Raw genomic sequence first — 15,846 nt, 5'->3', positions numbered from 1 at the left:
TGATTTTATGTTTGATGGACTGTTTCCACCCCTGTCCTTAAGGAAGACCAATATCAGTTGTTATGCATACGTGAGCTCATCAATGTGCCATTATGTTCTTTCTGATGTGCTTGTGGTGGTATTTAAGAAAGCTATGCAAATGACTGGAGTAGATATTGGGATTATAAAGCTTTTCACCAGATATCAAGGATGTCTTTGAAAAAACATTGACAAATTGGCCAAAAAAAAGCCACAGGAGGAGGACAGCATTAATGCAGTTTGAGCTGGGAACTCATATCAAACTTTGCGTGAAAGGAAAAAAACATCACCCCGGCAATTCTCATCGCGTTCCCTCATGCAATTCTACCTTCTCAGTGATCGATGAGGGTCACAGTTTGCTCAAGGATAAACCACACAGGAGTGTGCTCGGCTAAACTGAACAACCTGCTCAAGGGGAAGGTGAATTGCTTTGTGGTGCTGGTGAGGCAGGGGGTTCCAGAACAACTCTTACCTCAACAGACAGGTCCGGTGTTGTCTAAATTAACTTCTATAACAGCAGTGCTTTCCTTTCTGTAAGTCTTTGCCCATGGAACAGACATGGTATTTACTCGAGTTTATTTTTCCCCCCAAGTGGTGCAGTCTAAACAGTGGTTTAATCATCAAGAGCCTGTAAGTTTAAACCCCAGTGATGTCTCAGCCAAAAGAGTGCAGTTGGCCTCACTCTCTCTGCATGGGTGTGTGAAAGCTCTCTCCTCCAAGCGTTGTTGACCAGTCTAGTGGCATTGCATTGGTGGCAATTTTATAAAAATTATTGGTCCGGATTCACATGTCTCAGAAGGATATGCTAGTCTTCAATGTCTTAGATTGCTAGCAGCATGTGGAGGAATTGGCATGTATTAAATCTGATTTATACATCTGATAAAAGGTTTTACATGTAATAAAAATGTGTATTTTTAGAGGGCGGCACTATGGCGCAGCAGGTAGTGTCGCAGTCATACAGCTCCAGGGACCTGGAGGTTGTGGGTTCAAGTCCTGCTCCGGGTGACTGTCTGTGAGGAGTTGGTGTGTTCTCCCTTTGTCTGCGTAGGTTTCCTCCAGGTGCTCCGGTTTCCACACACAGTCCAAAAACACATGTTGGTAGGTGGATTGGTGACTCAAAAGTGTCCATGTGTGTTGCCCTGTGAAGGACTGGAGCCCCTCAAGGGTGTGTTCTGCCTTGTGTCCAATGATTCTGGCTAGTCTCTGATCCACTGTGACCCTGAATTGGAAAAGAGGTTGCATATATAATGTAATAAGGATAATGAATGAATGTATTTTTAGAATGAAAATGTAGCTAACCTTAATATAATTTATGGAATGACTAAATTCATATTCTTAAGTCTAAGTATATTCTTGACATTTTCGGAAAGTTATTTGATGTTTTGGCTATATGGCAAACATGAAGTCACTGTTTCCTTTTCTGTCTGTGTTTTAACTGATTATTAATTACTTTTGACCTAATTAATAAACGTTACTGAACAAATTTTAAACCATTTATAAACCGTTATTAATGGTATTTTTTTTGTTCTAAAATGGGATCCAAGTTTATAAAATAAACATAGTTGATTAGTATTAATATATGTTCCAGTAATTGAAACTACTCAGGATTCACTATGGTGGCATATTGAAAGTCTAAGAGAACTCATATTGCAGCCTGCCCCCTCTCGCTTCTCACATCCCATGAGGCCATTGAAAGCAAATCCATTCATTAGCTGATGCTAATATGTAATGACACTGGGCAGTGAAGCTGTAGGGAAACCAGACAAGAGGGCCTTGGTTCTCTCTGTACACAGCAGGAAGAGTCTTTTCCACATATTATTCCACTCATGTCTTTCTGTTGCCTTTGGTGCTTGGAAGCCATTGTGAGCCGCTGCGCTTCGTCCTGTAGTGTTACATTCATGAAGCCTTTGATCATTTATTTGTTTTAGCAGCAACATATGCATAATTGTGCTGGTAGGATCGGATTACTCTGTGGCCTTTGGCCATACCATCTGCTTGTTATCGTAAGAAACTAAATGTTTGTCATGCAGGGAGATTGGAAGTGATTTGTGCACACACAAATGGGTACTCTCACTCCCATGAAGGAACCATTTGGAAGGAATATCAAGCCATCAGGAAATCCAAACATTATTTGAAGCCACTTTTCTTTTGTCAGCTATCAGACAGTAAACATTGCATTGCTTACATACAGAATAGTGTTTCAGCACCGATATATTACTGGTAGGAACAGAAAGATATATACATTTCACTGACCAAGAAGCAATGAATATAAAGATGATTTATATACAGTACTGTGCTTAGGCAGCTAAGATAATTATATATATTTGAACTAATGCCTTCTGGGTAAGTGTGGTGCTTGTATAAAGTTATATATAATCACAGTAAATGCAATATATATATATAAAAAACAAATAAGAAATATAAGATCTTTTTTTTCTATAAAGTAGTAGGTGTGAGTGAGTTTGAAGAAAAATGTTTTGTTCAGATTCTGCATGAATTTGTTAAATCAACAGCACTCATTATTTAAAGTAATTATTTATTAACCACTAAAACTAGGTGTTGGATGATAACCTCAAATAATACAGACTCCACGAGGAGAGATTTGGAAAAATTTAAAAAACCAACACATTCACACTCAGAGTATCACTCACTGGAGAAATGTTATTTGGTTTTATTCTAATGTTGGGCATTATTTGTTGTACACATAGCAGCAAAAGCCATTAAGATGTTACTTGTTACTTCTCGTATAGACTCTGTTATCTTCATTGTGTTTATCAAACCAGGGAGAGCTGTGAATACTCAAGTTCTACATTGTAGTCAGCCAGTATCCTTCAACCCCACTGACCTACCTCCATCTTCATAAGGCTTAGATCAGTCAGCCCTATGAGTTTGTTATTAGGATTAGAGATTATCAATATCAGCACTCTGTTTTTGAAATATTTAAATATTGTGTTTTCTAAACAAATTTCTTCTGGTAAAGAATGAACACGTGGTGTCTTCCTATCAGAGAAACAGGATATGCTCAACAGACCATCACGTTCTTCTTATGGCACTACCAAAAACAACAAAGCAGTCACAACAAGTCGTGAAGAAACTTCTGGAAGACGTGGGTTGTTGTTGTGTTAGCTATTACAGTGATTACAGCACTGGAGACACGTTTATGTGAGTGTTCAAATTTAAGTTAAACAGAGCAAAAGGCCAAAGCCTGTGTGCGTTCAGTGACCACAGTGTGAATGTTGTAGTCGGGACAAGAAACAAGAAAACGTGATGTGTTAATGCCTGGTTACTGGGTTTAATTGAATAGTTCGTATAGTTGAGTATAGATTAGTGTAATACTTACGTTGACAGTAATTTGAATATGTATTTTACATCCTGCTTGTTCAGAAAAAACATTCCAGATGAATTCTTCTGCAACTCGTCTTTGAAGAAGAAAGGGAAGCGAGATGAACCTGGAAACAGAAATAGACAGAAGTGCTAATAAGGCTTAATAATCAACACATTCATGTGATGCATGTAACATATTCAGGCAGAACAGCTATTAGTGCTGCCTTGGTTTCACAGCTAGGCTGGCACCTCCACAGAATATTCTCCAGTATTAAATGAATTCCACGAGGGGCAAACCGAGTTCTGCAGTGTTCAGCACAGAACACCAAAAGTGACCTCTGCAAAAGTTTCTCTAACTCTGGCATTTTACTGTGCATCCCAAACCAGCGATAAACCTTTAGCGAGGAACGGATGTGTAATTCATGAAGGGGTTGTATGAATATAATGTTGGTTTTTAAGGCAATGCATAATGTACAGTGTGTATCCTGTTGTTTATCATCCGAGTCTGAAACTGAGGCCAAAATGGAGGTCGTGAAGGTCGTATGCAGACTGCCTGGCGGAAGTGACAGAGTGAAGGGACGTGAACACTAGCACTGCTTGTAGCTGACAAAATAATCATATTAATATTATATGGCTTCATCTTCTTATTACAGTGTAACTTAACATATATATTAAAAATTCATTAGGCTCTTTGACACGATCTTGAGATTGGCCAGTTTCTTTTTTGACCAATTAGAATTGCGTTTGCAGTATCTTATGAAGGTCTTGTTCCATGTGCTCACAGAAACTAATCTGGAGTTAGAGTAAGTCACAGTGCTCACAGCACACAATAAAACATTTAGTTTTACTGTGAGTTGTGAGCATCATTTGCATATTATAGTCTTTGGTGATATTCATATTATAAAGGCCAACGTCACTATAACAGTTAATAATATTCATCCGCCGCTCGAGTGAGCACCAGTGCGAAATAGGCTTGTCATTTTCAAGGAACATTTATCTAAATGTTAAATGAAGTCTTGCCTAAAAGACTCTTATTGTTGCAGCATGGTGTGGTAACCGGGGCAGGGAACAGAACCCTGCTAACCCATTTTCAGAATCGACAATAGTCAATGCAACCTTAAATGCTATTGAGATACCAGTGCTTTTCAAAATGTCTATGTAATAAATGGAAGTAATGCATTTAATTGTAACAAATTTAATATGTTTAAAGAGATTTAACTGAATAGTACAAAGTGAGCAGCAGTCAAGACCGAATTGTAAGACATTTTAACCATGTCTTGAGATCAAAACAGACCCAGGTACAACACATTTCTGAGCAGCAAAACTACAACCGAGTAGAATGCAGAGCATATACATTAGAAGTGGGATGTGGGCTATGAGAACATAAATGTGAATATGATATTTCAAGCTCCAATACTACGCCACGCAAACCTTTAAGAAGATTTAGAATTATTTCACCGGCCAATGATTAACAGGGAAACCTTTAAACTGACTTCAGAACAGGCTCTGTATCATTAGGCTCTATTTCTTACTGTGAGAGACTGTTAGGAGAATTTAAAATACGCCTTCATCATCGCACAATTTATTCACTAATCATTGCTGATTTATTGAGAAGGTAGATTTTAATCAGTGAATAATTGAGTTTAATTGTGTAATTGTCAGAGTTCTGTAGTCAGTTCGGCATCCTGTTGCCATAGACTGTCTTTTTAAGTGGAGACAGTGGCAAGTGTGAGAGGCTGTATTAACTTAATCAGAGACCACCATGTCTTGTAACTAGGGGATAATGAGGATAGAGCCCTGGGATCTGAAGTAATGTGATTCTCTCTCTCTCTCTCTCTCTTTCTCACACACACACACACTCTCTCTCTAGAGGAGTTGAAGGAGAAGCTGCAGGAGTTTGTGGAGGAGATGAATTCTAAGCGCTCCGGCTTCATCAAGGTGGTCCGCCACAGTAAGCAGGAGGGTCTGATTCGCTCGCGTGTGAGTGGCTGGAGGGCTGCCACTGCTCCCGTAGTGGCCCTCTTCGACGCCCACGTGGAGTTCAACACTGGCTGGTGGGTGAAATGACACTGTCACACACGTTTACGCCCCCATCCCCCAGTGTAGTCATTGCCAGCTAGGTCTTTCTCCAATTACACATGATGCTTCTAAGCTGCACTACACAAAATGAGATGCCTTAACATGTGAAATGATCTTAGATCTTGTTAATATGTCTAATGTCACTGGTTAAGTGATTTTGTTTTGTATAATATTAATACAATAATGTGTGAGAATTGAAGGCAGCAACCAAATCTTTTAAACTGTTGCTATCGTAAACAGACAGCTGGAGACGCATCATGGAGAACATTAAATGTCCTGATCTGTCATGTTAGCTAACAGATGCTCCTATTGGCTGGGCTAGCACTGAGTAAAGGGGGAGACGGAGGACCAGTATCCGCACCCAGAGAGAGTGAGGCCAGTGGTTTTCTCTTTGAATGGCTGATGCATCAACAGGCATCAAACCTGGCGATCTCTGCATGACATACTCACACTCTGACATTAGTCATTCACACATGAAGAGGCACAGGGGACAAATACCACATTAATATTGAATGAACATCCTTTATAACGTGCAGTGATGTTGACATGCATTGTTAGAGTGCACTTGTGTGTGTTCTGCCAGGGTGAGCCAAAGTCTGGAAAGATGAAACATCTGAGCTGCCACTTCAAATCAAAGCACTCCCTCTGATCCAGGGAATACATCCAGGTGTTTCCCCTTTGAAGACAAAAGCATAATTCTTGCCTTCCCCACCCCCCGCCATCCAATCTTCGTTATCATTGCACACTATCTGAAACACATACCACATTCCGTAACTCACGTAGGCTTTCATAGTCTCTCACTTAATAACTTGACCCAGATATGTCAGTGCAGTTTGAACAACATCCACAATCTTCCTGACTTTAATCGGCTTTTATGTGAATCTGAACCCCAACACTACAACACAAGCCCAAGTCAGTTCCCAAGCATAACGTTTTAGGCTTATGTGCTTATTCCGACACGTAGCTGACACATAATGCACAAGTCTTACATTTTATAAACATGTTAAATATCATGTGGTGATACGCTCACTGTGAAAAAGTCTTGGCAAGTCAAATAATCTTAAATATAATAAATATATCTAGATTTCATAAAGTATTTTATTTATCATTTTGATGTTGAAAGAAAATTGCAAGATTTTTCAGTGTTTTGCTAACTTTCATCTTAGCTGTAATGTGTAAAAAAAATGTAAATAATTTTATAATATTCTTCTCACAAAATGTTATATTTACAGCATTTGATTTTCTCATCCAGAGTTACTTGTTAATAGAGATAACAGGCTGTAGACAAATGTAGCCTTGAATAAAGAATTAGAATTAGAATCACTTTATTGGCCACTGTGCTTGCGCATAGAGGAATTTGTGCATTTAACCCAATCCGTGCAGTGAAACACATATTTACACACACACTAGTGAACACTAGGGGGCAGTGAGCACACATGGGGGAGCAGCTGGGGGTTGGGGGGTAGTGTGGTTGCCTGGGTTGGTAATCAAACCCCAGTATGCTACATGGAGAGCAGCAGTTTTAATCACTATACTATACCATCCATGAGAAATATTAGATACATTGAATGAACTGAAGGAGATTTCACATGAAGAGTCACCACTTTATGCTGTGTGTTTGTAGTAAGAAGCCTACTTCAACTGCATTTTTCCTTTGGCATCAGGGCTGAGCCTATTCTCCAGAGGATCAAGGAAGACAGAACCCGGATCATTTCACCATCTTTCGACAACATTAAATACGACACTTTTGAGGTGGAGGAATACCCCCTCTCTGCCCAGGGTTTCGACTGGGAGCTGTGGTGTCGATACCTGAACCCACCCAAGTCCTGGTGGAACCTGAACAACAACACGGCTCCAATCAGGTAGGATAACTTACTGCCTATATGCTGACTTCATTTTATCTGATGAATTTAGCACAACAAGCAACATGTTTAGAAATAAATGTAATCTTATAGTTTTATCACAGCAGTCTCAGAATGGGCAAAATTAGATATATCAATTAGAATCAGGATGATTGCACTTGCCTGAAGCTACTCAAGTCCTGCTAGTAGCACAGATTAGCTTACTATGCTCTGATAAATTAACACTCACAATAGTCTTTTCATATTTAGATGCTGATGGTATCTTCAGTCATAACAAATTACTACCTAACCGAGCATTTCTCACACATTTTAAAAATGTAATTAAAATCACATTTGCATTCCCAACCCAAAGAGAAGAAAAAGAACTGTTTGTTTTTTTTTAACTAATATAAATACCGTATTCATTTTTTCAATAACGTATTTTGTTGTGATCCCAGAATGAGTTACAGTCCCCGAAAATGAATTTCTTGAAATGCCATGCATTATTTATTTGACATAATAAATCAGGTCATAGTTAAAAGAGACTAAGACAGAGTATTGAGAGAGTAAATTATTATTCCACAATAATAAATAACGTTTTCACCTACTGCTGCTATAAACAGAGATGGAGGAAATGTAAATAAATAGATGGCTTTATTGTATACTAAAAGGTGGGTATGGGTTGCGGATTTTAAATTTTAACATTCACAAACACAAACTTGAAACATTCAAATTATCTGTCAGTATAGTGTGACTATTTCACAATTTCCACCAAATAACCACAAAAAGTAAGGGAATTTGTGTTTGGTAGATTATTTCTTTGTTGTAACAATGCTTTTTGGCAATACATCTTCTACCGTTGGAAAGCTTGTTTATTTCCCTTTTAAATGGTGCCACATTTGTAAGGTACATTTATTTGTGGAATGAGCTGTAGAGCTGAACATATGAGTTGCGGCCATGAAAATTTTGCCAGTCTAAAATATAGCAGTCTTTTAGTTTTAGAACTATTTATACCTATGGCTCGCTTAGCTCTAGGATGTTACAGACTGCTCTTACATAATTGATCTGACTGACCAGGGTGTGATGGTAATGCTTCCTCAGAAGTTTGCCAAAGAAGTTGTGAGTGGTCCCTTGTTTGCTGTACTCTTCACATGTAGAAATTTAATTTTAACGTTTATGTGCATCTGAGTTTAGTCGTGTTTCCTGCTCTTTCCAGGAGTCCTGCTCTGATTGGCTGCTTCGTGGTGGACAGGCAGTACTTTGCAGAGATTGGGCTGCTAGATGAAGGCATGGAGATCTACGGCGGGGAGAATGTGGAGCTGGGCGTGAGGGTGAGTGATGAGTGTTCTCTCTACAGGGCACAGCTAATGAACATAATGGTCTCCCTCCTAAAGGATTACCAACAATAATGACTTCCCCTGCTTTTGGCAGGACCCATAGAAAATCTGTCACTTCATTCATGTGACCACTGATCAAACTATCAACATGATTTCTCTTCCCTCGCCAGCCTGGAATTGGAATTTCTAAGCAAGATGGGCCAGAAATTATGATCCCACTTTATTTTAAGTGTCTTTAATAGCAGTGTAGTTGCACATTAACAAAACACACCATAGTAATGTAACTAAGGTGATATATTAACTGCTATAGATGGAGTAGAGTAGTGCTTCTTATATAAATACATGTTCAGTTTTTCCTCATGTACTGGTACTTATGCTGTAAATAGTACTGCAGATGGTGCATGATTACAACTGTAAACTATGTACAGAGGCTATCTCTATTAGCGAATTATTAAAATTTTAATTGGTGTCAAAATTTTCTAACACTTTTCTAACACTTGTTTACATTATAGTGGGGGACTTGTTTAATATAGCAGCGGTCTTATCCTGCACACTGTGAATAAGACATTGTATCAACGCTGGTATAAATAATTCATTGTCTCTCTCAAGAGAGAACGGATGGATGTTTGGAGTGGTACTTCTGCTCTTGTGTGGGTGTGTGCCCAGGTGGTTAGGTATGTGGAGGTTGGTGTGTCTGTATTTTGCCTTGTTTTTGTTTGTGCTTTGAAAGTAGTCCAGAAACTAAATTATTCGATATTAAATATCAGTGTTGGTCTCATAAAGACCAGCATTTCCTGTGCCTCTGCTCGAAATTACAATTTACTTCCATCTCTGTTCAGGTTCAACATCTTGACTTTTCCTGCTTTCTCATCCCGCTCTGTACATCATTCACAGTTTATGGTACTGACACTAAAACCAGTTCCTGAATAATACTTAGCACTATTTTATTAAAATACAAAGCATATATGAATGCACATATTTAATTACACATTTTAGATTTCTGCACTAGAGGCTACAAGCTGTTAGTTTTGGTGGTAGATCGGTAATACCATCTACTGCGGCATATTACAATGTGGACGTTATCTCAAAACAAGGACTGTATTTAAAAATGATGATGTGTTAGGGGTGTCAAATATCTGTTCTGCGTCTGACTCAACTAAGTACAATGCCATACAATTAATTGACGTGCATTTATGTGTGATGTCGGGCTGTGTATTTGTTCAGCTGAACTGCGCAACAGTGACACACTCATGGTTTTGACACAGTATGATTAAAAAAGTATAAAAAATTGGACACCGCCCATTCCCTACATGCTGCACAGTGTTGTGCAAAAGTCAAAGACCACCCACCAGTCGAGAACAGTAAATAAGTACAGGTTGTTCATTTTTCAATATTTCTGAGGTGATTAAATATAAAATAACCCACTGCAAACAGGAGTCCAAAAACAAATTAAAATGAAGTGGGACTCTGATAGACCACCAAAACAGTCCCCATCAGTTAAAAGTCCTTCAGTGCCTCTGAAGTGAAATAGTCCTGAGATGTTTGTGTCCATCCTTCCTCTGTCGTAGGTTTGAGTGAACGTGGAGCCGTCAAGAAGCTGTAATTTATATAAATATATGAAAGCAAGTGTCCTGAAATGAATGGATGTTGCAATAAAGGCAAACGATGGACAAACTATATTTAGCTGTTGAGACGTCTGTAAATAATCTGTCAGAAAAATATTGATTTCCGACCCTGAAAAAGAAATATTGCCTGCTTGGCCTCGAGGTTTCATTCATAAGGAGTACTTGGTATCTGTGATATCACATAGGCACTGAATTTTTATAATCAGCACTGTAGGGCTGTAGGTTTGAATCCTGTAGACTGTGTTTTGTTTCTCATGATAGGTTCTTCGGCTGCAGCACATCTTGGGAGACTTACTATGAAGTGAGTGCATTATGAGATGGTCCAGAAGAGGTGTTAAGGTCCCAGAGCGAAGCTAATAATAGGGAGCAAAAAAGCAGAGCATGCATTAAGGGCAGGAGCAGCACAAACACAGCCATGACATCTCACAACTCACCACTATGGGTCTGAAAGGGTAAGGAGCTGTCGAGAAGCTATTATTTCTTGGAGAGAATGAAAGTAAGCCTCTCTAAAAGTGGTAGTAAAGGTGTAAAAATCTCAGTAGAGCAGTGGACTGCCCGACTGACCATTGCATGTGGTACGTACAGAACCATTTGCGGCACACACAATGATATAATCATTAATCACTAATCAGTGTAAAAGGGCCAGGATGAGGAGGAGTGGGATATGGCCCTCCTTGGTAATTTTTCATCCCTGAATGACATGCTTTTAAGATTTTTATTCTTGATAATGGCCTGCTGATTGCTTTTTCTTCGGGATCATGCTCAATTTTCTTTCAGAGAGTTTTTTCTTTTCCTGACATCCCCAGCCCTCTGGGATATATAAGACACGTGAATCATTCTGATTGCATTAGCAATCACAAAAGAGGCCCAGCTTGACAGATTTTTACACACATCCTGCTTCCTTGCTCATCGCAGGTTACAAGCAGCAGGAGGTAGAGGCTTTTCTGTGGGATGTGCCCTTGGTCCTGAGGGTTAATTGCATCCCAGTATGGTCACCAAGCAGAAGGTAGGGAGAAAGAGAGAGGACCAGGACCAGTGCCACAGAAGCCCTGGCACTGCCCCCAGAGCAGGAGCTCCACTTCAGCCCCAGCAGAGCCCAGCTGCAGCCAACATATTGGGACTAGCTGCTGACCACCTGCTCTGTCACTTCCTGCTGTAGCTGCTATTTTGCAAGAGACAGGAACAAGAACTTCAATCAGGCCTGAAATTTTTGGACCTAACTGGAGTTCAGCTGCTCTTTTGGCTGATGACTTATAGGAAGCAGGAAGTAGAACTTTAATCAGGCCTGACATTTTTGGATCCAACCAGAATTTAGCTGCTATTTTGGCTGCTATTTTGTAGGAGGCAGGAACTAGAACTGTAATCAAGCTTGTCGGTTTTGGCTTCTTTTATCAAGCGTTCAATTTTTGGTCAATCAGGATTGACATATTGGTCCGAATCTATATAAACCTGCTTTTTACTGTGCTTTTTTCAGAGCAATTAATTGGACCTTGATGTGGATTCACGTCACGTCTAGAACGTGTTTGTTTTCATGCTGGGCTCATGGATGTGGGTGAACTCAGCTGATGGTAAAATGAATAAAGTAAATGCATAAAAAAAAGCTGAAAACGTCTAATGTGGAAATTAGAACCTAAGCCCGGCTGATGTTTGAGAAATCCTGCTCAAACCTGGTCAGTGCCAGTGTAAACAGGACAGAACATGTCACATGACCATTGATACCTCACAGGTGCAGGGCAGTTTACTACATCATTTGAACACTTCAAGTGACTTTCGAAACTTCTGTAATGAAACGACCAATAGAAATGCTCCAAAATGTGTTTTTTTTTTCATTCTAAGCTTTTTTTTTTTTACATTGTCTTCCATTGTAAATTAAGAGGGCGTCACGGTGGCGCAGCAGGTAGTTGTCGCAGTCACACAGCTCCAGAGACCTGGAAGTTGTGGGTTCGATTCCTGCTCCGGGTGACTGTCTGTGAGGAGTGTGGTGTGTTCTCTCTGTGTCTGTGTGGGTTTCCTCCTGGTGACTGTCTGTGAGGAGTGTGGTGTGTTCTCCCTGTGTCTGCGTGGGTTTCCTCCGGGTGACTGTGAGGTGGATTGGTGACTCAAAAGTGTCCGTAGGTGTGAATGTGTGAGGGTGTGTGTGTGTTGCCCTGTGAACATACACACAGTGACCTTATGTTTAGGACAGAAACGTTTTTTTTTTTTTTACATCCAGCCCACTAGGTGTCAGTATACGAGATGTTTCATAAACTGAAGAAGAACCACTGAAGAAATGAGTAATTGATTCTTTGAAGCTAATTTCCTCTATTCAAGCTCAGAGTAGTGTGTTCATTAGTGTGAGCCGCAGATTTCTAGGCCCCAAAGAAGCTGCAGTATTAAGGCTCCTCTGCTTGAACATTTCTCAAAGAAAATCCTTAAGTGTCTGCATTGTGTTTGTAAGTCTGTGGTGATGAATCACATGTGGGACAGACTCTGACTGCCAAGCTCACTGAGGTGAAAAATATAGCGCCAAATGCACAGTGGTGAAGCTTATAAAGCATTTATGCAAATGCTTGGAACAGCATTACATAAAAAATGATTCCTCACCAGATGTATGGGAGGAATAATGTACCCTGGATAAGACATGAATGTCTCATGATGAAGTGTGTTGACTCGACACGGGAGCTCGGCAACAGTTTCCCTGGCTTGCAGGATTGAAGGGGATCTCTGCTGTCTTGGAGGCTTGTATGATGCTGTTTTTTTTTCAGTCATGAGCTGCAGTTTTTCACATAACAAGCGTTACTTTCACCTAAAAATAATCCTTCAACTCACCTGAGGGTTTCCAACTTTTCCTTTTACCCTCTAAATAAATCAGGTGCCATTGATTGTTCCAGGGTGCCGGGGAAAAAGGTGCAGTGCTTATTTCACTGGCCGGTGCTTGAACAAGTCTAGGGAAGGATAAAGGGAAGAGAGGGTCACAGGTATTTTTATTTCAGGGCCAGGTTCTGAAGGACAATAAGCAGCTCTGTGTGAGGCCACCTCCTCCCACACTCTCATTCTTACTTTCTTTTCTCTCTGGCTTTATCACCTTCTCCTACCTCTCTCTCTCTCACTCAGGTTAAGTTTAGGATTAGACTTCACTCCCCTGCTGACACAATTGGGACAAGCCAGAAATGGCTAAACTAAAAAGGTTTTAATGGTTTTAACAACGGATATTTTTAGAATTTTGAAGAAGAATATAAAAGGCTTGCTTCCTGCTCATGAAAAGAGGAATGACCTCAAGACAATTCAATATCGGTTTAGTTTTAAAGTATTAATATTGACAAAGCCAATTGGTTTTGGTTTGACGGTGATGTCATGTTTCTTGTTTGTTCTTGGACGTTTTTCAGTGGACTTTATTCTGTTCATATTGATATCGGAATAGTGATATAAACTTCATTCAGCCCCAGTTCAGAGGCTGAACGCTAGCCATGAAGAATTGGCCCTAGATCTCATCCTGGAGTCAAGTTTCTTGTACTAAGTTACTTCACGGTGTTATTTGTTTTTGCTTATTAAAAGCATAATGTTTTACCATTGTGTACGTGGCCCAGGACTGTGCACCTATCACCTCTGCTTTCCTCCTATTTCTCGTTCTCTCTCTCGTAGTGTGTCTTTCTCTCACTGGTTCTCGCTGTGTCCCCTGCCTCTCTGAAGAGAACAGGATTGCTGATTGCTGATGAAGCAGTGCTCTGTGGTGGAGGATGGTGGGAGGTTGATGGGAATGACTTAGAGCTTCTCTCCAATCAGGGAGAGACGATGCAGCTCCCTCCACTCACCCGCCCCGGTGGCCCAGGACACAGGGGCAATATTGACTAACGAGCCTGCTCCAACATCGCCGTTCCGCCCTTGGTTCGCTCTGCACTCCAGAGAGGTAGAAGAGGGAAAGTTTTCAGATGTGGAGTGTTCACAAAGTTGTAGAGACGTGAACTGAGAGCAAAGCTGATGCTTGGAATAGCAGCAAAATGTCATCTTCTGAACGCCTACTCATCGTATGGCACTGATGTGGTTGTTCAGTTTTTTTTGGTAGAAAAAATATTTTTCATTTCTACAATTTTCAAGATATGGTTGAGGTTAAGTTTAAGGTTAAGATTAAGCATTACAATGTACCTATGTATTTGCATATGTGCTTTTTATGTGTTACTGTTAAAAATTGATTAACAAAAATTAACAAAAATTGACAAAAAAAATAATAATGGAATGGAATGAGGAGAAAGGTGCTGTATTGTTTGATCCTTGTGGTATTTTAAAGTATGTTGCTGACCCCAGGTAACTCTGTTAACTTTGTACAAGGGTTATATCTAGAGATGTAATGACATCCACATTTTTCATACTATCACACCGTCTCAAAATTTTGTCGCGGTGTACAGTATTACCTGGGGGTGGAGGGGGGGGGGGGGGGGGTTGGGCGGAGAGTGCACTGTTGGGCTGCGTGAGCCTCATATGTGAGTGTGGCTTGAATGCAGGGTTTTCTGCACTGGGCACTTCAGCTAAGCACAGCCCAACAGCGACACCCCTGCTAACTATAAAAAAAAAATATTTCTGAGAGACTGCTGAAAACAAGCAGGTCCCACGCTGTTTAGAAGCATAGCTGGCCACCTACTAGGCACTTGTCTCAAATTTGAGTTTTGAAACTGAGTCTCAAATCGCACACATTTATAGGTTAAATGTCAGTTTAAAGTCAAGTGAGGATCTTTTGAATATTTTGTTTTCAGGTTCATTTTTTAACCCAAACTGAGCGCCAAGCTCCCCCTCCCTGTGGCTCTCTTAAATGCACAAGAATGAACTCTGGCCTTGTACTTAATAACGCATAACAGATATTTGACCCACCACACACACATCATAAATACTGCCCTCATTTTTTTGAGATACAGTCCACATTATTAAATACTGTGGTATGCTGTATTATTCCTATACCACCCAACCCTAGTTATATCATTTTAAATTATTTTTGGAGTCATTACTTAAATAATTATTTATGCTTAGTATTAGTATTCATTCATTATCTGTAACCGCTTATCCAATACAGGGTCGTGGTGGGTCCAGAGCCTACCTGGAATCATTGGGCACAAGGTGGGAATACACCCTGGAGGGGGCGCCAGTCCTTCACAGGGCAACACAGACACACACACACACCTATGGACACTTTTGAGTCACCAATCCACCTACCAACGTGTGTTTTTGGACTGTGGGAGGAAACCGGAGCACCCAGAGGAAACCCACACAGACACAGGGAGAACACACCAACTCCTCACAGACAGTCACCCGGAGCGGGAATCGAACCCACAACCTCCAGGTCCCTGGAGCTGTGTGACTGCGACACTACCTGCTGCACCACTGTGCCGCCCCTAGTATTAGTATTGCTAACATTAAAATAACCTTGATATAAAGTGGCAATAATTAATGTTCATTCTGACTGGAAAATGGCAGATTTTTCTGTTGTACAGGACAGATATATTTGAGAAAGTTGGCGCTGTAACTTATAAGCTTTCATTCATGTGATATTTGTGGGCAGTTTTGGCTGTTTTTGTCTGCTCTACACCAGAGCGGTTATAATGCTGTATGTAATTTTAAAAAATGTAGGTTTATTTTGTTCTGTACCTGTGCTAT

The 15,846-nt window shown here is 40.2% G+C and overlaps 1 protein-coding gene across 1 annotated transcript in view; it reads left to right on the top strand.

Annotated features, from left to right (window-relative positions):
- The window catches only part of galnt18b (UDP-N-acetyl-alpha-D-galactosamine:polypeptide N-acetylgalactosaminyltransferase 18b), an 83,165-nt gene that overhangs the window by 49,218 nt on the left and 18,101 nt on the right, over positions 1 to 15,846 (top strand). The window contains exons 4-6 of the mRNA XM_066647549.1: positions 5,213 to 5,396; positions 7,086 to 7,283; positions 8,479 to 8,593. Of these exons, the coding sequence (XP_066503646.1) occupies positions 5,213 to 5,396; positions 7,086 to 7,283; positions 8,479 to 8,593 (497 nt within the window). The remainder of the gene's footprint in view (positions 1 to 5,212; positions 5,397 to 7,085; positions 7,284 to 8,478; positions 8,594 to 15,846) is intronic.

Source organism: Hoplias malabaricus, chromosome 16, assembly GCF_029633855.1.
Source record: "Hoplias malabaricus isolate fHopMal1 chromosome 16, fHopMal1.hap1, whole genome shotgun sequence".
NCBI lineage: Eukaryota > Metazoa > Chordata > Actinopteri > Characiformes > Erythrinidae > Hoplias > Hoplias malabaricus.
This window is presented reverse-complemented; position numbering and strand designations above follow the sequence as displayed.